The 19,902-nt window shown below is 40.4% G+C and overlaps 1 protein-coding gene across 3 annotated transcripts in view; it reads right to left on the bottom strand.

The window, feature by feature from the left end:
• TAFA1 (TAFA chemokine like family member 1) overlaps positions 1-19,902 on the bottom strand; it is a 636,784-nt gene that overhangs the window by 214,185 nt on the left and 402,697 nt on the right. For all 3 annotated transcript variants that reach the window (XR_013262309.1, XM_077451976.1, XM_077451975.1), the window contains exon 3: positions 8,503-8,550. Coding sequence is in view for 2 of the 3 variants with exons in the window: in XM_077451976.1 (XP_077308102.1) it covers positions 8,503-8,550 (48 nt within the window). In the remaining variant the exon portion in view is untranslated. The remainder of the gene's footprint in view (positions 1-8,502; positions 8,551-19,902) is intronic.

Here is a 19,902-nt window from a genome sequence, read left to right as displayed (position 1 = left end):
AATGATGTTTTTTGCGGTGTCTACGGTAATTGGGGATAGTGAAAATTTTGGCGGTTGCGGTATGTTGGTGCGGACATCCTCTTTATGTATTTGCTGGCTGAGGTTGGATGTTTTCTTCTGACAAATTGTTTCCCTGATGGTTTTGACTTTATCGATGAAAAAATCCGACAGTTTGTCACAGTAATCCTGGGATTCGCTTTCTGGGGGTTCTAGGCACACCGGATTCATTGATTGATTAACCAGTTTAAACAGTTCCCATGGTTGGTTTGCGGCCGTTGAGATTGTATATGAGAAGTGGTCCTTTTTGGCTTTGAAGATTGCTTTCCGATAATTCTCTGTTAGACCTTTGTAGTTAAATAGGTTTTCCTCGGTGGGATTTCTTCTCCATGTTCTTTCCGCTCTTCTGCGTTCTTGCTTTAGTACGGAGAGGGAGCTATTAAACCATCCAGCATTTTTCTTCCTGATGAGAGCCCTGCGTTTTGGTGCTACCGAGTCTGCTGATTGCAGTAATGCCTTGTTCAGGGAGTTGAGTGTTTCCTCCGTAGAGTGGTTTAAGGTTATTGTAGATATTTTTTTGGACAGAGTGGTTTTGAAGGCTTCGGAGTACAGTTTTTTATGCGATCTGGTCCAGTGCGTTGTTACAGGTTTCCGTTTTGCGTTGGTGATGTTGGTAGTGATTTTGAATTTGATGGCGTGATGATCCGTCCATGGCAGAGTTATGTTGTCGAGTATGTTGACGTTGATGTTCTGTTTGAAAATGAGGTCCAGGGTGTGTCCTGACCCATGTGTGGGAGTCTTTATCAGTTGCTGTAGACCCAGTTCTTCTAGTTGATTGATGCAGGCAGTCGCGATGGGGTCTTTAGCGTTTGCCCAAAGGTTGAAATCTCCGAGTGCCAGGAAATTTTTGAATTTTAGGGTGTGCATTGCAAAGGATTCCGTGAGGGGTGAAAGAAGATTGGACTTTGGTCCCGGTGGTCTGTAGCACAGTAGTATATGAGTGGTGTCATGGGGTGTTGGTTGAAAATGTAGCGTCAGGGTTTCCATAAAAGACACTGGGTTCTGAGATGATGGTTTAGTGAGATCCAGGTGACCTTTAAAGATCACTGCTAGGCCTCCTCCTTTTTTCCCTATCCGGTGTTCGGTTAGGATCCTGTAGTTTTCCGGCACCAATTCGGTGAGGATGGTGTTGCAGTCAGAGGTTAACCAGCTTTCGGTGATGAAGAGGCAGTCTACATTGTTCTAAATGATGAAGTCGTGTACTTCCAGTCTATGTTTGACTGCAGACCTGGCGTTAATCAAGGCGCAATCTAATTGTAGTGGTCGAGTAGATGTCTTCCTGTGGTTGGGAGCTGCTTGTCGTCCGGTTTTTAATAGTTGTTCTCTTTGAAGTATTTTTTGTATGGAAGATGGCAATGTGGTGTTGATGTTCCTTAGTCTGTGCAGAACTTCAGCTGAGTATTTGAAGTAGCACATGGTTTGTGGATGCTGTTGATGGTACTATGGGCCTAAGATTATGATCCTGATCAGGGTATTGATCCTGAGGTGGGGCTAGGTATCAGACTTGCCGCCGTGCTTGAGGCTATTAGCGCGCAAGTTGATCAGGGGATGCCTATATGGATGCGGAAGGAGTTGTTGTATTCGGTTGCTGGCTGTTCCAGCTGCCTTTACTTAAGGTGGAGGTCTCCGCTTAGAAAAGAAGTCTGGCTGATTTGGAGCAATGTCCCTCTGTCCCTCATTTCTCCTCATTTGTCCCTCATTTTGATCTGATCTATATAGTTGTATATACAATGCACTTTTTAGCTATCAAAGCACTAAACCTTTCATCTGATTTCTAAATTGCTGCATTTGTAAATTTCAAAAGCCAATATAAAGGAATATTAGTGGTATAAAAGCATTTGTGGGTTTAACAAATCTAGTTTTTTTTGTGCAATTCTACTTTAAGGGGGTGTAGCATGGGGTGTGTCCTATGCCTGCATACTTTTGCTGATAGGTGTCCCTCATTCCCATCTCAAAAAGTTGGGAGATATGGTGTACAGGGGTCAGCAGGGAAGAGGACAGGGGTCAGCAGGGCAGAGGACTTGGGTCAGCAGAGCAGAGGACAGGGGTCAGCAGAGCAGAGGATGAGGGTCAGCAGAGCAGAGGACAGGGGTCAGCAGAGCAGAGGATGAGGGTCAGCAGAGCAGAGGACAGGTCAGCAGGGAACAGGACAGGGGTCAACAGGGCAGAGGACGGGGTAAGCAGAGAAGAGGACAGGGGTCAGCAGAGCAGAGGACAGGGGTCACTGCTGGCAGGGCACTCAGCAGAGCTCCTCTTCCCATTTCCACACTGCACACAGCCTGGGCACAGGCAAGCAGCAGAGCTCTGCCTCCCCGCACAGCACATAGCAGAGATCTAATTCCCTTACAGACACAGCCTTGATCTGCAAAGTGTGTAGCTGGCCACTGCAGATGCGTTGTTGTTCTGGAAATTTCCCAGGTCAGAACTGCAACATAACAGCCAGCTACATACTATGCAGGTTGAGGCTGTGTTTTTAAGGGAATTCTGCCTCAGCTTTGCGCCGTGTGATTTTTTTGTATGCCTTGTGCCCAGGCTGTGTGCAGTGTGGGGCTGGGAGGAGGTGGTCAGCTGGCCATGCACAACATAGGGGACTGGCCTGGGGGAGTGCAACTGAAATCTAGAGAAGTACAGCCCACCCCAGCACCCCCTTAGATCCAGCCATGCTGCTGCAATAAGTTTTAGGGGCATTTTATGTCCGTAAGAATGTGACACGACAGTATTTTTTCATAATTTTTGGAATGTTTTCCTAATAAAGTAAAAAAAAAAATGGTTATTAAAGACAAACAAAAGAAAACGCTATCTGCCTCAAAAAATGATATAATATACATTTGGTAAAGTGTAGTATGTCCGCGTATGGATTGGACATACAAAGCACTGCAAAATGAAAAAAAGACTAGTAATGAGGAGGTATATACAAGATAGTATTCTGGTAGTTAAAGAAACTCAATGCATTACAAATTAATGAACACATTTGTTGTAATCAGGTCATAAACAACTAATTGGTGCATTATCCATTTATGGAAAACTCTATGAAACTGAGCTCCGAAGGGCTATCAACTTTTTGCAATTTGATAACAGTGCTGATTAACCTGCACATTCAGAGTAAAAAAGGAGCATGTTTGAAACAGCCAATGGAGCAGATTCTAAAAGTACCATGGTGTTTATATGCGTGGGACAAAAGGTTAACTTTACATGTTAGGGAATGCTCTATGGCAGGGGTGTGGCCCGCGGAGCCTTCTGATGTGGACCGCGACCTCCTGCTTTGGGATAACAGGTTCTCAAGCCCTGATCATGGGTTGCTGACCCACCATCCCAGAGCATCAGTGTTTTAAATGAATCCAGCGGTAGAGGAAGCAAGCGGCTGCAGAGGGAGCAGAGCCGCAATTGTCGACGCTTCCTGTGTAGCGCCGGCTCCTGTCCCAAGCGGAGTGATACCAAATGCATTCTGCCTGTGACAGCAACAGCCGGCGATACCTGAATGGAAGACTGTTATTAAAGGTACCTTTATTACTAAAAGCAGTGTATATATGGGCATATCTGTTCTGCAGTGGGTACTGGGCTGCTTTCAAACTGATCCACAGGTGCAACGCATTGCACCCTTGGGTTACCTGCACTGAGCCATAGACTTCTGTTATTATCTGCGGGTTTGGTGTGCTTTCAGAAAGAGCACTTCACCTGCAGGATATAATATACATTGATGGCAAAGTGCAGCTAACCTGCAGAAAAGCCACAGGTGCACTGTACTGCACCCGCAGTGCAGGTAAACTGCCACACATCAGTGTGAAAGCAGCCTTAGGCCCCTTTCACATGATTGGTTCAAACCATGCGGACCCTCCATTCACCTCTATGGAAGGACTTGTGTCTATTTGCACCCACCTACCTCCAATCCGATCCACTAAAAAAACAAAAAAAACAGAAGGGCATCCCCTTCTATCTGGTTGGATCAGATGGGGGGGGCCACAGAGTAGAGTGGGCTGTGTCCATGTCCGCTCTGCATATACAGTGCAGACACGGAACGGTCTTCTGTCCGCTCTACTTATTGTGGCCCGCGACAAGTTACCAATTCACTTAAGTGGCCCTTGCTCTTCAAAAAGTTGGGCACCCCTGCTCTATGGTATAGGATAACTATGAATTTTGGAACACTTTGGGTGATGATGGTTCTTTCACTTCTTCTTACTTCTTGGCATCAAATACAAAGCACCAAAAAAAAAACAGTATGGAGTTAGTCCTTAGTTGCCTATAATGCAGTAGAAAGAAACATTCATCCAGCCCTTTAAAGGCAAAAGTTAAGTACTGTACTATCATTTCTGCTAACTGTACATTTTTTTAGACAAACTTTCAGGAGATATATTCTCTTTGAACTTCTTGATAAAACTAGAAAGCATACCTTTGGCTAACTAAAAAAGTACAATTGAATAGCATAAAACTCAAGAGAGCTGAAACCCGCTTAGATATTGAACATGTGGGATGCAAGATAAGGTCCATGAGAACTTGATCTGCTCATCAGTTCATTCATCCTATGATTACTTCTATTAATCCTGGCATAAACGTGAAGATCAACTTAAATTCCAAACATCCAGACCTGTCACATTTGGTGATATGTTGTATGAGCTCAAGCAGAGCAACCTACCGTTTCATTGAACCAAAGATTTTAATGATAGCAAAATGTAAAATGTTGAAACGTCTTGGATTTTAGTCTTCATATGGCAGGGGAGAGGTTAAAACAAGCCTTTTGCTACAAATGGTAAACTGTTGACTGGTCCATATAGAAATTTCCTTCAGGTGCCAGCATGTATAATTTATTAACAGATTCCAAAATATGGGATAGTCCACTACAAAAAAACATAACTATACCTCCATAGTTGTGCTCTGAGTGGCTTTATGGACCAGTTAGGGAGGTGGGAAGAGAACGCTGTATGTTTTATTGGTGCTCATGAAATAAACTGAACACGTGAGAAAACGCTTGGCGGTGCCTGCTGTATAGTTTACAATGTAGAAGTGGAAGACCAGTTACTCTTTATGGTGTTTTTGCAAGCAAGGTTTACATGTGTCCTATGAAACAGGAGCAGGTTTTCCCTATATCATTATTTCTGTGGTTCAGCTCTCAGGATTGTGCTCCTCTACCCTTTCTTTTCTTGTTTCTTTCTTTTTTGTGATTGATCACACTTTTGATCATCTGGGGCAGACAGTACAATATGTAATAGAAAATTCCTTTATGAACAGATTGCGGTTACGCAGCATCATCATTACACATATTACTGTAGCATTTTAACCCTTGCTACGTGCCTAGAGAGAGATATAGACCTCCTGTGCTCTACATCAGTTACTCTTTCTATGGTGTATATATATTTCAACTTATGCAGCTATAGACACTCTACTGTAATGGCGGTAATCAGCAACGTATAGTGTGACAGTGTTAGTGCAGTGGCCAATCTGGCGCTAACAGACACTGGCTGGGAGGGTAACTAACTGCCACTGATGTCACTAGTGACACTAATACAGTGATAAATGATAATAGTGTACACTGGAGTTGGATTTCTGACAGGATCAGTCGTTTTTTTGTATGCACTTATTGAACAGATATTAAGAAAAGTTCATATTAGGGTTTACATATACTTTAATAGTACAAATGTACATGTAGCACCCTGATGTTTATGCAGGGTTGCTATTAAATGTAGTTGCCAGGTAATAGTTGTCTTGGCCAATAGTTAGGAGATCAATTGATTTCCCATAATTCTGGAATTTCTGCACTTCTCTCTTCTGTCACTGGGTGGCTGGGTATCTAGTGACATTGGATAAGACAAGGGCATAGCAAGAACAGATTATGAATGATTAGGGTGTCTCAGCCAATAAGCAGGGATTTTCTTTGGCTCCTTGGCCTGCTGGGAGAGCCTATTTATTTGGGTGGAGTCAGGTGATTGTTGTTCTGTGCCACATGAATGGCTATCTGGGTGGAGGTGTGTTGTATTGCTCTGGGCAATAGGACACCACCATGAACCTAAGGCCTATCCTGGGGACATCTGGCTGCTAGGCTGTCTGAGGGCCTTTTCAGAAGCAGGAGAGCAACATAGAGTTGGGACTGTGGGCTTGTAGTTCAACCAGAAATAGCGGTTCTTGCCGGCCGGGGAACCAGCTGTGGTTGGAGGTAGAGGGGAACCTGTCGCCACTAAGGGACCATCCACCTTGTTACCGGAGACCACTGTGAGTGAGCTGAGGCCAGTCCCAGAGCAGACTTCTCGCCAATCAGGGACGGTGAAGAAGTAGGAAAACTTCAGCAAGTGCCAAGCCAGGGACCCAGCCGGGAAGCGGGGGTGACGCTTGAGGAAGATACTGAGTGCTAACAGTGAAAGAGCTCAGGGGATCCAGTGGCTTTTGTATCTGAAGTGTAGTGAGAGAGACTGAGAGCTCATTAAGTGAAGAACCACAGTGAGTGTCTGTGGGGTAAGCGGAGAACTGTTTGAGTTGCAAATAGTTGGATACAGTTACATTTAGTAACTTTTATAAGACTGTTGCCATAGGAGACAACGTCCTACCTATACAGAAGTGGTGTCCAGCTGGAGGCCCTCACCTGTATAGCTGTAGGCTTATAGAAGTCTCGGAATTTGCCAATTAACATTACATCTACCTAAGGGTGTTCTGGCCCTAACCCTCTCTCCCACGGTTCTGTTTAGGAGACAATACATCTCTTTTTGCTATTTAAAAGTGTCTGGCGCCCACCCTTTCATTTTGTATTACACCCGCTATGCCTTGCAACCCACTCTACACAGAAGGATGTTAGCTGTCTCTAACTCTGAAAGTCACTATTGGGCTTCAGGTGCCCCTGGACGTTGCTGCATACAAATCTGCACAGAGAAGATGAAGAAGAGTGCACACGTTCTTGGAAATGGCTGTTTAGTAATGCCGGATGCTGTAATGACCATAGGCTGGAAACCGTAGACAATTATAGTAAATAAATGTCATCAGCACACCAAGGATTCCTCAGAAGGGTCCAAAGCTTTATTTTTGTTGTCACATAGGAAACATACGGCCGTATGTTTCCTATGTGACCATGAAAATAAAGCTTTGGACCCTTTCGAGGAATGCTTGGTGTGCTGATGACATTTCTTTACTCCAATGATGAAGTGTGTCACCATCATTTGACTTAATTGAATCAGGGCAGTCAAATCACTGCCCTGATTTGACTGAAATCCTCAAGAGGTACACTATGTTACCAAAATATTGGGATGCCTGCCTTTACATGCACATGAACTTTAATGGCATCCCAGTCTTAGTCCGTAGGGTTCAATATTGAGTTGGCCCACCCTTGGCAGCTATAACAGCCTCAAATTATTTGGTGGAGGGGGGTTATGGTGTGGGGTTGTTTTTCAGGTGTCAGGCTTGGCCCCTTAGCCCCTTAGTTCCAGTGAAGGGAACACTTAAGGCATAAGCTTACCAAGACATTTTGCTTCCAACTGTGTGGGAACAGTTTGGGGATGGCCTCTTCCTGTTCCAACATGACCGCACACCAGTGCACAAACACGGTCCATAAATACATGGATGAGCAAGTTTTGGGTGGAGGAACTTGACTGACCTGCACAGAGTCTTGACCTCAACCCGATAGAGCACCTTTGGGATAAATTAGAGCGTAGACTGCAAGCCTAATGCGCTTCTGCAAGAATGGTCAAACATTCCGATAGACACTCTCTTAAACCTTGCAGACAGCCTTCCCAGAAGTGTTGAAGCTGTAAAGGGTGGGCCAACTCAATATTGAACCCTACGGGCTAAGACTGGGATGCCATTTAAGTTCATGTGCGTGTAAAGGCAGGCATCCCAATACTTTTGGTAATATAGTGTATAATACTTTTGGTAATATAGTGTATAAAACAACAAGAAAGAAGTGGTTAAAATTGTCAACATGTGCACAACTCTGAAATAGCATTTTTTGTGTGAAAATGTGCTTTAATGAGCGTTTCAATAAAAACTTGCTCTTTAAGCCCCAATTAAAAAAAACTACAGGTCCTAGGAAAGTATCGTAGGTATTACAGGTAAGAGGGTTGTCAGGGATGGAACTGGCTTTGTTCTTGGTAAAATAATACCATATGAAAACCTTTAGTTTGTACAATATTCCTGTGTACCACAAGCATTGTATACATTCAATTTCTTTTCCCCATTCCTAACATTCTATATTCTACATTCCAAGCACTGTGCACACTTATAAATATGTATGTGACAGCTATGGGTCCATGTAAATTTGAGCGTTATAAATACGCATTTGGTTTTCAGATTCTTGCAGGCAGAATACCAACAAATACAGGAATATAAATACAAAATATTAACTACAACAGGATATCCTCTGAATACAAACAGTTTCTTCAACATATAAGACCCTCCAATAAGTGACACCAACAAGACTTGCCTGGGGCAACTGCTCTCCCTTGGTAGGCCATTAGAACTGAAATCACTTACCTATTTCTCCCAGTTTTCTGTGGTTTGGAAAGTGCCCTGAAACAAATCCTAGGAAAAAAAAGAACAAATATGATCAAATCTATAGTAATAAAAATAATAATAATAGCAATAATCATAATAATATTATACACTAAATTACTGATAAAGATATAAAAAATAAGAAAAATAAATAAAAAGTAAGAATCTATTGATCTACTGAATCTATTGATCCACAATTCTCCCATATCAAGATGCATGGACAATGGTGGCATCTGATTGGATGCAGCTGCTGTTTAGCTGTCAATTTTCTGCCTTGGAAGGTGGGTGGGTGCTGATAGGATCACCCACGGCTCCAATTTCTGATGACCCATGTATGGCCAGCTTTATACTCTGAAAAATCCACATTTTGTCAGCATTTTTCTGTAAAAAAATACTTTTGTGCATTGAGCGTGTATATTTACAATTAATACCAGATCCACATGAAGCAATATAACTTAATATATATACCACAGATCTTTAATAATTATTATATATCCTCTATTATTATTATTATTAAAATTAATAAAAAAATCCCCTACTATTACACAGACAATGGAAAATACATCACACCGTAGAGAAATAAGTAGAGCTGTTACCACCTATACATGCAATCACTATGCACATAATTACACATATTTGATTGATTGTTTTTTTTATGTGTATTATTAATGTGCATTATTATTATTATTATTATTATTATTATTATTATTATTATTATTATGTATTATTTGTATGTTCATTGCTTTTTTAAGGTTTTTATTGTGTTATGTTTTATACTTCTCCTATCATATTATAGGCCTGATGAAGGCGGTGGGCTGAAGCCACCAAAACACGTTGACTAGTGAGTTCACTACATGTTTTTAATTAAAACCTTTTGTTTCGATTTTAACATTTTAGTGTGGCATTTTAGATTCATAATCCAAGCACTATACTGATTGCCTGAGGTTCCTCTTGGAAGTCCTGCAGTGTATGGAAGCAGCATCCAGATGCCCCATCAGGATTATAGTAGTAAAATGTTGTGACAATAAAAATCATCAGTATCAAGTAGAATCCACCTAGGGTCCCAGTGCCATCCAATATACCATTCCATGGACTGTGCTGTGTGGCAGGGCTGTGTAAATCTCAGGACTAGATGGACAGTAATACAAATCTTGACAGGTAAAACAGCTCCATCATATGTAATTCATCTATGTCTTTATCGGTTTGCCAGGAGATCAGCTTTAAGATGTTGCATGCCTTACTGCATGCAAAAAGTAATGGTATAAACCTTCTTGGAACGAAAAAAAAAAAGAGACTGGATTATTTTTAAAACGAATGGGGCAGCAACGTGGCTAAGTGGTTATCACTTCAGACTAGCAGCACTGGGGTCATCAGTTCAGATCCAACCACGGCAATACCTGCCTGAAGTTTGCATGTTCTCCCTGTACCGTATGTGTGTGTGTGTGTATAAATGATAATATACAAAAATGTACAAACATAATAAAAACATATTTAGATATATATACAAAATAAATAAAAATACATATAAACAAAAATAGCTTACATCAGCATATAAACAAAAAATTGCAAGAAAAAACATAAATAAAACTAAATATACCAACCAAGATATATTTTCCAATTATTATTATCACGATTCAACCAAACATAATCCTAACCTCCACCTAAACACACCCTCAGGCTAAGAACGATTACACATGTAACCCATGTAACCCATGCATTCAAAAATCCAATCTTATATATTATCTAGGGGACGTGAAAGGACAGAATGAAAAGCAGCGCACCCAGAGACTGACAGACAGCAGCTACGGAGACCTGACATTCCTCTACGCCTTTGTCCAGGCCCCCGGGCCACCGCCTGTCCTTCTCAAGCCCCCAAATCTTACCCAACCTCGCCCAGAATGACAGGAAGGACTTTTTTCTGAATGGAAACCTGACACCATGCATTCCATGTGAAGAAACGGACTACTAAACTAACTAGAAAAAGAGTCTCAAAATCAAAATCCCGATGTGTCTCAAAGGCCCCGTATGACCACTCTTCATAACTCAAGTGCCAAAGGAAAGGGATACCCAGAGCCCCACCCACCGCTTATAGACTTCTACATTGAAGGGGCACTGAAGCAAGAAATGGTCCATTGTCTCCTTCACCCCACCACACTCCACTCTTGGACAACTGCGGTTCTCTGCAGAGTGATGCTTCAGGTTGCCCTTCACATATAGTCTGCCATGGAACGAGCGCCAGGCCACATCCTGAAACTTTAAAATGGGTCCTCTCTACATTGAGCAAATGCAGACCCTCCCTCATAAAAGGGCCTGGGCAATTCCTCAAGGCCAGTGGCTCACTAAAGGCAGATTCAACAACCCTCCTCTTCAGGTCCTTCCTAGGAAGAAACTTAATTTCCTCTGACATTACTTGCCACTGCCGAAGCATTTTCAGCCATGGGGCAACATAAGCCAGGAGCTTACCGTGTTGGACCCTCAGGCCTTTCACTGGGCCACCATTCTCCCAGCTTCTCAGAAAAGGCCTAAACCAGGACTGAAAAATACCAACCCACCCAGGCGGTTCCTCTGCCAGCAAGTTAGTGAAATTAGACATTAGACATTACATTAGACATTAGATTGTAAGCTCCTTGAGGGCAGAGATTGCTGTGAATGCATAATATATGTGAAGCGAGGCGTGAATTGACAGCGCTATAAGTGCCTAAAATAAATAAATATCCTGTTAATAGTTTTTTTGTTGTTAGTGACTCCACTGGGGAGGAGTTCTCATCTCCTGTCCTGTAGACATAATAGGAAGTTAAGCCAAATCTCCAAAAGTAAGTTCAAACTTTGGCAGGTGTCCTCAGTGGGAGATTCCCCTTCTACTCCCTTTTCAGTGACGGCTCTTAACTTTTATTTCCCAATTTTTCCCTCACAACTAAATCAACCCAACAGGGTCACAGACAGCAACAAACGGTTCTAACCCTTTCTTTTTTCTATTTAAAACTAGAAATGAAAGTTTGGGCTGGTTTCACTTTTACTATGTAACTAACTGTGTAACTATAGGCCTGTACACACGATCAAAAAACCGTATGAAAAATACCGCTTTTGAATTGATCGTACGATAATCTGATCGTTACTACACAGCTTTCATCTGAAATTATACAAAGGGACAAACACAAAACAATTTTATTTTAATCAGTACAGTTTTTGTCTGAAAATGCAATACAAATACACTACAATACATGCCATCACTTCCGAACTTTATTCTGTTGTATGAGTTTTTTTCGTACTTTAGTAACCTCTGTCTTGTTGATATGGAGACTAGTATGCAAAAAAAAAAAAAATTGGACAATCATTTGTCCGATATTCTCATTAGACATGTGCAGAGCGAAAAAAATTGTTTTGTTACGTTTTGTTATTTACATAAATTAATTAAGTTAAATTTGTTTAATTTGTTTTCAGAATTAGTTTTGTTTATTTTAGTAAAATTCTAAATCAATCTGAATTCAAATTCCATTTGAAAACTATTCCAAATCTAATTTTGGAAGATTGTTATATTCTTTTAATTCCATTCTATTCTATTGCTTTATCTATTCCTTTCTATTCTTTTATTTTATATTCTTTTCTTGTCTGTTATAGTTATATCTTTTCTATCCTATTAAAATTCTAATTTATTTTATTCAAAATTCAAATTTCAGAAGATGGTTATATGGTTATATTCTATTCTGTAGTATTTTTCTATTCTATTCTTTTCTATTCTATTTGAATTCAGATTTATTCTATTTCAAATTTGAATTCTGGAAGATGGTTATATTCCTTCTATTTTATTCTATTCTAGTGTTTTTTTCTATTCTTTTATAATCCATTATTTTCTAATCTATTCTTTTCTATTCTATTCAAATTTATTCTTTCTTATTCTATTGTTTTTTTCTATTTTATTATTTTCTATTCTATTCTTTTGTGGTCTTTTTGAATTCAAATGTATTCTATTTGAAATATGAATTTTAAAAGATGGTTATACTCTTTCTATTTCATTCCAGTCTATTCTTTTTCTTATTCTATCATTGTATTTTCTATTCTATTTTATTCTGTTCATTTATTTTCTATTTTATTTTGTACTGTTTTACTCTATTCTATTTTATACTTTTATTTTTTTAATCTATCTTTTTTCTATCCCTTGATTTTCTAATCTGTTCTGTTGTTTGCTATTATATTCTATTATTTTATTTTCTATTCTATTACTTTCTATTTTATTATATTCTTCTCTAGTCTATTCCATTGTATTTTATTTTATTTTGAAATAAAATTTGATTCGCAAAGTATTCAAACTTTCTAATCTGTTCTGTTGTATGCTATTATATTCTATTATTTTCTTTTCTATTCTATTATTTTCTATTTTATTATATTCTTCTCTTTTCTATTCCATTGTATTTTATTTTGAAATCAAATTGGATTCGCAAAGTATTCAAACTTAATTAGAAAAACGATTCAAATTTTATTCAAAAATTATTCAATTTGAAAATTATTCAAATTTCAATTTAATCTGAAATATTCCATTATTTTGGATTTATTTAAATGCATTACTATTGAAATTCGATAATTCGGATACATCCTAATTTCCGAATAAGGAAAAATTCTTCTGAATTTCAATTCGGAACGAAATGGACTGCACAGGTCTAATTCTCATCATATGCATCAGGCTTATGTATAGTATAACATACCTTAAGAAACCTAAATGCTTACATTATTCCATCCAGTTTGTTATAATTACAGTATAAGGTTTTGATGTCCAAACAAGCTTGTTCTGCTAAAATGATTTGCAGTGAATGTCACAGGCACTTTGCACACTACAAAACATGAATAATTACACATTTATACAGAAATGTTGATTTGTGCATTGTATTTGTACTTGCTGCAGTAACCACAAAACTTCAGCAAAACAAAAATGGTTCTACTTAAAAACCTCAACCTTCACAATGGTTCACTGATCCAATGACATCTGCAATTAATCAGAAAGTGAATAAACAAGGTCACACAAACAAAGGTGACTTTTTAGCTATAAAAGACTGATACAGATCACTGGTCCATGATATATTGTCCCAATGGACTACTTAAAGGGTGCTTAAAGGTTTTCAATAAATACAAGCTTATAAAGGATAGAATAGCTACCATGCAGAGGAAGGTAAAGATGGAAAGTGCTAACATTTTGTGTATCCATTCCACTGAACGCTAATGGAGTGTGCTAAGTATATCATATGTACAGCATATGGGGATTCATACATATACAGTGCCTTGAAAAAGTATTCACACCCCTTGGAATTTTCCACATTTTGTCATGTTACAACCAAAAACATAAATGTTTTTTATTGGGATTTTATGTGATAGACAAAGTGGCACATAATTGTGAAGTGCAAGGAAAATGATAAATGGTTTTGAATTTTTTTTACAATTAAATATCTGAAAAGTGTGACATGCATTTGTATTCAGCCCCTTTTACTCTGATAGCCCTAACTAAAATCTAGTGGAACCAATTGCCTTTAAAAGTCATTTAATTAGTAAATAGAGTCCACCTGTGTGTAATTTAATCTCATTATAAATGCAGCTGTTCTGTGAAGATCTCAGAGGTTCGTTAAAGAACCTTAGTGAACAAACAGTATCATGAAGGAACACACCGGACCGGTCAGGGATAAAGTTGTGGAGAAGTTTAAAGTAGGGGTTAGGTTATAAAAAAAATTCCCAAACTTTATACAACTCCTGGAGCACTATTCAATCCATCATCCAAAATGGAAAGAGTATGGCGCAGGTGCCTACCTCCAAAGACATGGCTGTCCACTTAAACCGAAAGGCTGGGCAAGGAGAGCATTAACCAGAGAAGCAGGCAAGAGGCCCATGGTAGCTCTGGAGAAGCTGCAGAGATCCACAGCTCAGGTGGGAGAATCTGTCCACAGGACAACTATTAGTTGTGCACTCCACAAATCTGGCCTTTATGGAAGAGTAGCAAGAAGAAAGCCATTGCCCTCCGCCGCTTACCAGATCTGTCGGTAGCTGCGGAGTCAATCGGATCCTTGTCCTTGCTGGGTATGGAGACGAGTGAGGGGAAGATGGCCCCCACTTGTCTCCATACTATTGCAGGGCAAAAGCAACATCAAAACGCCACTTCCGCCCATAACTCTTAAAGGGCCATTTAAAAAAAAAAAAAAATTCAAATGACAATTTTCTTTTAATTATTGCATTTTAGTGTAAATAGGAGAACTGAGGTCTTTTTGACCCCAGATCTCATATTTAAGAGGCCCTGTCATGCTTTTTTCTATTACAAGGGACGTTTACATTCCTTATAATAGGAATAAAAGTGACGCATTTTTTTTTTTTTTTTTAAAGAACAGTGTAAAAATAAAAAATAAGAGGTAAAATAAACAAGAAATACGCCCCATCCCGCAGAAGCGAACGCATACATCAGTGGCACCCCTACATATGAAAACAGTGTTCTAACCACACATGTGAGGTATCACAGTGATCGGTAGAGTGAGAGAAATAATTTTAGCCCTAGACCTCCTCTGTAACTCAAAACATGCAACCTGTGGAATTTTTTAAACGTTGCCTATGGAGATTTTTAAGGGTAAAAGTTTGTCGTCATTCTACGAGCGGGCGCAATTTTGAAGTGTGACATGTTGGGTATCAATTTACTCGGCGTAACATCATCTTTCACAATATAAAAAAAATTGGGTTAACTTTACTGTTGTCTTAATTTTTAATTCAAAAAAGTGTATTTTTTCCAACAAAAGTGCGCTTGTAAGACCGCTGAGCAAATACGTTTTGACAGAAAGTATAACAACAGCCGCCATTTTAGGGTGTTAGATTTTTTTTTATATAATGTTTAGGGGTTCTAAGTAATTTTCTAGCAAAAAAAAACAGTTTTTAACTTGTAAACAACAAATCTCAGAAAGAGGCTCGATCCTTAAGTGGTTAAGAACCCCTATTGTGGAATATAAAGAGTTTTCTTTCCTTTGAGCAGAACCCTTGTTCTAGAATGCAAAATGTTCTAAAATGTACTTTTGCAGTAGACTGTAGTTGTGCAACTCATACACTAAATCCTAGATGGTTTCTTGAATTAAGTGGAAGCAAGCGATGAAATATTTACAGAAGGAAAACTGTTCCACAGACAATATAACATTGACATGGAGCAGATAGCATGTTCCGAGAGAGATCTTGATATCGCTCTTGCTGCTCATTAGGGACTTGAACATCAAATATCTTGAGCTGCATCACCAGCAAACAGCCCGACTCACTCCAGCACCCCTGCAAACACTCTTATCTGTTATATTGCTTTGAGACAACATTATTTTGTGTCCTTGACCATATCTGAAATGAATTTGTTTTGGGCTTCTTGGAGAGATTGACAGCTGTGCTTGGTGACTTTTAAAAGACCTGAAAACTGAAGTTGCTTTACAGAACAAGTTGGATGAACTAAATTGATTTTACTTAGAAGAGCATTTTGTGCTTCCAGGCCTTCTTGGCAGATGAGGGGAAATCACATGACTCGTTGCAGATATCAGACGGAGAAATAACATAATGCAATCCATTTCTTCCTCTGTATTCCACTGAACTGCTTCAGATTGGCAGCTGACAGCGAATGTTCACCGTCAACATGTCTAAGTGCCTATAAAAATATGGGTGACAAGAGTATGAGAGATATGGAATGGCTGTCCCAAGGACTATTCTTGACTCTTTGCCGCTGCCCAGATTTTATGCATGCAATATTTTCTTGGAAATGGATACAGTCAAGATACGGGGCCCTGGACATGGCCAGCATTTACTTTTTGATCACAATCATGTCAATTATGTGCAGCTGTTGGCTGTAATCAAAAATTAATGATACAAATCAGCCCCTAATGCAGCCTTCCACTGTTCCACTTGTAACTATGCTACAAGTAAAGTAGCGCAGCCCCTAAGGAGCAGCAGATGAACTGGGATCTCCCACCCTGTACAGCCAGGCACACCTAATTTTAACAGGTGACAGAGACAGAGAAAAGTCAGTAACTTAGTTATTTTGTAGTTTATTGAGAGTTAATAACTTGGATGGGAGCATATGAGATGCCCACTTGACTGCAGCAACAAAACGTTGGCAACAACTTCAGGGACATCATCCTACACACAATCTATATACAGCTTATATACAGTCTCCTTGACACTCCTCCTGCACTTTACTTGCTTGCTATCTCCAGCTAGATCACTGTTATTGAAACTTACAGGCACAGTCAGATTTAGCAATGGCCCTTTTCAGGCAGGAACTCAAAGCCCCTTTATTGTGTAGTAGAATACAGTGATCAGCTTGTACTTTCCCTCCTGTGGTTACTGGTCCCAGCAACACCTCCTCAGGCACTGCCAACCCACCTGGCTGCAGCTGCCCCTTTCACTAGCCCTCCAGGCTAACTTTCCTCCACACTTTTCCAGATTGACTCTCACCAGCCCATCCGGCTGACTTTTCAGAAGATCTCCCTGGGAAGAGATGAAGACTTGGCACACCATTGTCTTCAGGGAGAACTGGCTACATGTCGCAGTCTCCCCCTTTGTAAGTCCCCAGTAGTGCTGCTCCATTCACACTGTCCTCTCTTTTGTTCCTGTGCCTCCAGGAAGGGCTCCCCAGAGGACCACCAATAGCCCCCTCAGCACTCAATCTCCATCTTCCACCTGACTGCCCTTGCTGGCATGGCTCGTGCCTATTTATGAGGTAAACCTTGTCCCCAGCCAGCCCTTTACTGGGGATTGGCTGAGGCCCTCATAAATATTCCAGGCAGCTCCTCCTAAACCTCCTCCCACTAGCTCTAGAAGTGTCTACAACATTCTAGACCAGAGGGAGGCACCAGAGGAGCTGTTAGGATGAGTCACCTAGCCCTGATTCACTCATCCCTGATTTAGATTCACAGCTCAGGCTTATCCCTGAGCTAACTAAATGTGCCTATACTAACAAACCTACAGTACAAAAAAAATATCCCACATCTAGCACACACTAGAGGGTGCTACAGTTACAATTCTGCTGGGGAAAAGACTGAGAAAATGCTTCTTACTGCCTGCAGCTAACTGATGACATCATTTCAGACTAGACAAGGTCACTGGACTGGAGCTCAGGGACTCTTTTTTAATAAATAAACTAATAAAGCAGAACTAAACCTAATTTTTAAAAGACTGTGAGCAGGCAGTTATTTATTGCAGAAAAGCCATTTTATGTATCTTCTGCAATAACACAAACTACTCGCAGCCTCAGCTCATTATGTATTCCTGGAACACTCCGGTGATGCCAGAATGTCTGACTCCCATGCGGATGTATGGAATGACATCACCCCCATCCACCCGCCAGACAATCAAGAGGCTGAAGCCCCAACATTAAGATGCAGAAGACAGCAGCTGGCAAGGGATGTAACCGCCGCATTTCTGGAAGTTTAGGTATGCTTTAAGTGATCCTATTCATTAAATTAGATGGATATGGAAGCAAATGACATGCAATGGCAGATAGTGAATTATGTGATGGTGCTGAAATGTAGTGGTGACAAGTGCAGAAGTGTGCAGTAGTGTAACTAGGAGCAAATGCAGATGTGTAAAACAAATAGATCGGCATGTTCGTGTACAAGCCCTAAAAATCTTCCCTACTGAGGATCTGACAGGAGTATACAATTTTACACACAGGGAAAGGTTGACGCGTTTCAGCCCGGGTGGGCTTTAGCCATGAAACATGTCAACCTTTCTTTGTGTGTAAGATTTTCTACTCCTGTTGGATCCTCAATAAAGAAGATGTTTAGAACTTGTGCACAATTATGCAGATTTATTCATTTTTGATGTTTCTCTGACAGTTGACTGGTACTCATGTTGCTCTTGCTGCAAGTTTAATGGGTTGCAGCATCACATCAATTCATTGCTACATGCAGACGTGCATTTGTGCAGTGGTGGCAAGGCAAGTGCAGGTCTGCGCTTTGGTGCCATGTCAGCTAGCGCAGAGGTGCACGTCAGTGCGGTGGTGGCGAGGGCAGAAGCACATGTTAATCCAAATAAAACTTGCAGTGCCGCTCTTAGCTGACACAGAAATCTCCCGGCCAGAGCATTATTAAAGAGAAAAAGAGGCCTCAGCCAGTGCCACTCCAACCATGTCCTCCTGAAATATTTCAACCTGCTCACCGGGGCTTGGTCACTCCAGTGAGCGGGATGAAAGGGGGCGCAACTGGAGCAGCGCTGGACGAGACCCCATTTATCTAAGTACTAATACAGTGGGTTGGTGAGCGGAGCCTCTTCTCTCAGAAGTACATGTTCTTGCAGTGGCAGCAAGTGTATAAGTGTGCAGTAAGGACAACAGTTGTGCCATTTTTTCGGAGACCAGTGGTATGTTCGGTAAATGGTAGAATCTAGCAGCTGACAGTATTGTGATGTGGTGTGTCATGGGTTTCACTCAATCACTCAAACCATAAAGCAGTCACACCCCTTGTGCACATGATAGCCTTATTGCTGGCCAAGAAAGGTGTTACACGGGCTGTACGGACAGGGGTCGTCAGGTTGTAGTGGTGGCAGCTACTGCTCTCTTCTGGATTTTAATAAATAAAATATGAGTCTTGTTTCTGACTTTTGCTACAGCAGCTCAGTACAAAATGCTGATCTATAACTTCTGTCATTGAAATTCGGGTGGGGGAATAAATGGGAGACAGAAAGGGGAAAGGAGCATTAGAAAGTTAAATGAAAGTTTAATATTAGAACATGATGTAAACCGCACAAGAGTGAATGACAGGATTAATATAACTGCCAGAGTGGAGGCATATCCTAAATATAATAATAAAACAAAATAAGAAAACTTTCTGGAATTGATTTTACGAAGAGTACTGGAACAGTATGGAACACTTGAAGAGTTTTATATTTCTAAATAGAAGCTCACTGGTTTATTAAAGTACAGAAACCATGCATTTCAACTTTAAAATGTTCATTTTATGAGAACTGAATATATTTGAGATACAGTTCCGAAACCCAAGGGAGGTAATTTTATAATGCACAGCTGACTTCCTTCAGGAATTCAGTTCAAAGTCACAGCGGCTAGCCTCTTCTCAGCCTAAAATAGCTCAGTATGGGCAAAAGTAGGTTGATCTCACGAGCACAAAAAATGGTTGCACACTTAGGAGCTGGGAAACAGCAGGTGTTAGCATCAGGTCAGAAGGATAAGAAGGCAGCAACTTTCAGATCTCAGTTGGCTTTTACCTCGGACTCACAGCTCTGGTCATAAGGTCAATTCATTCAGCTTTTTGAGGTATTGAACTGAATTTTTTATTTTATCTCATGGAAACCTTCACTACGATCTCTTTTAAGCCGCGTACACATGATTGGATTTTCCGACGGGAAATGTGTGATGACAGGCTGTTGGCGGAAAATCCG

This window comes from Lithobates pipiens, unplaced genomic scaffold (assembly GCF_037356315.1).
Source record: "Lithobates pipiens isolate NorthernLeopardFrog02 unplaced genomic scaffold, aLitPip1_a1.2 Scaffold_23, whole genome shotgun sequence".
NCBI classification, from domain to species: domain Eukaryota; kingdom Metazoa; phylum Chordata; class Amphibia; order Anura; family Ranidae; genus Lithobates; species Lithobates pipiens.
The sequence above is the reverse complement of the archived record's forward strand: the minus strand, read 5'-3'. Positions and strand labels throughout refer to the sequence as shown.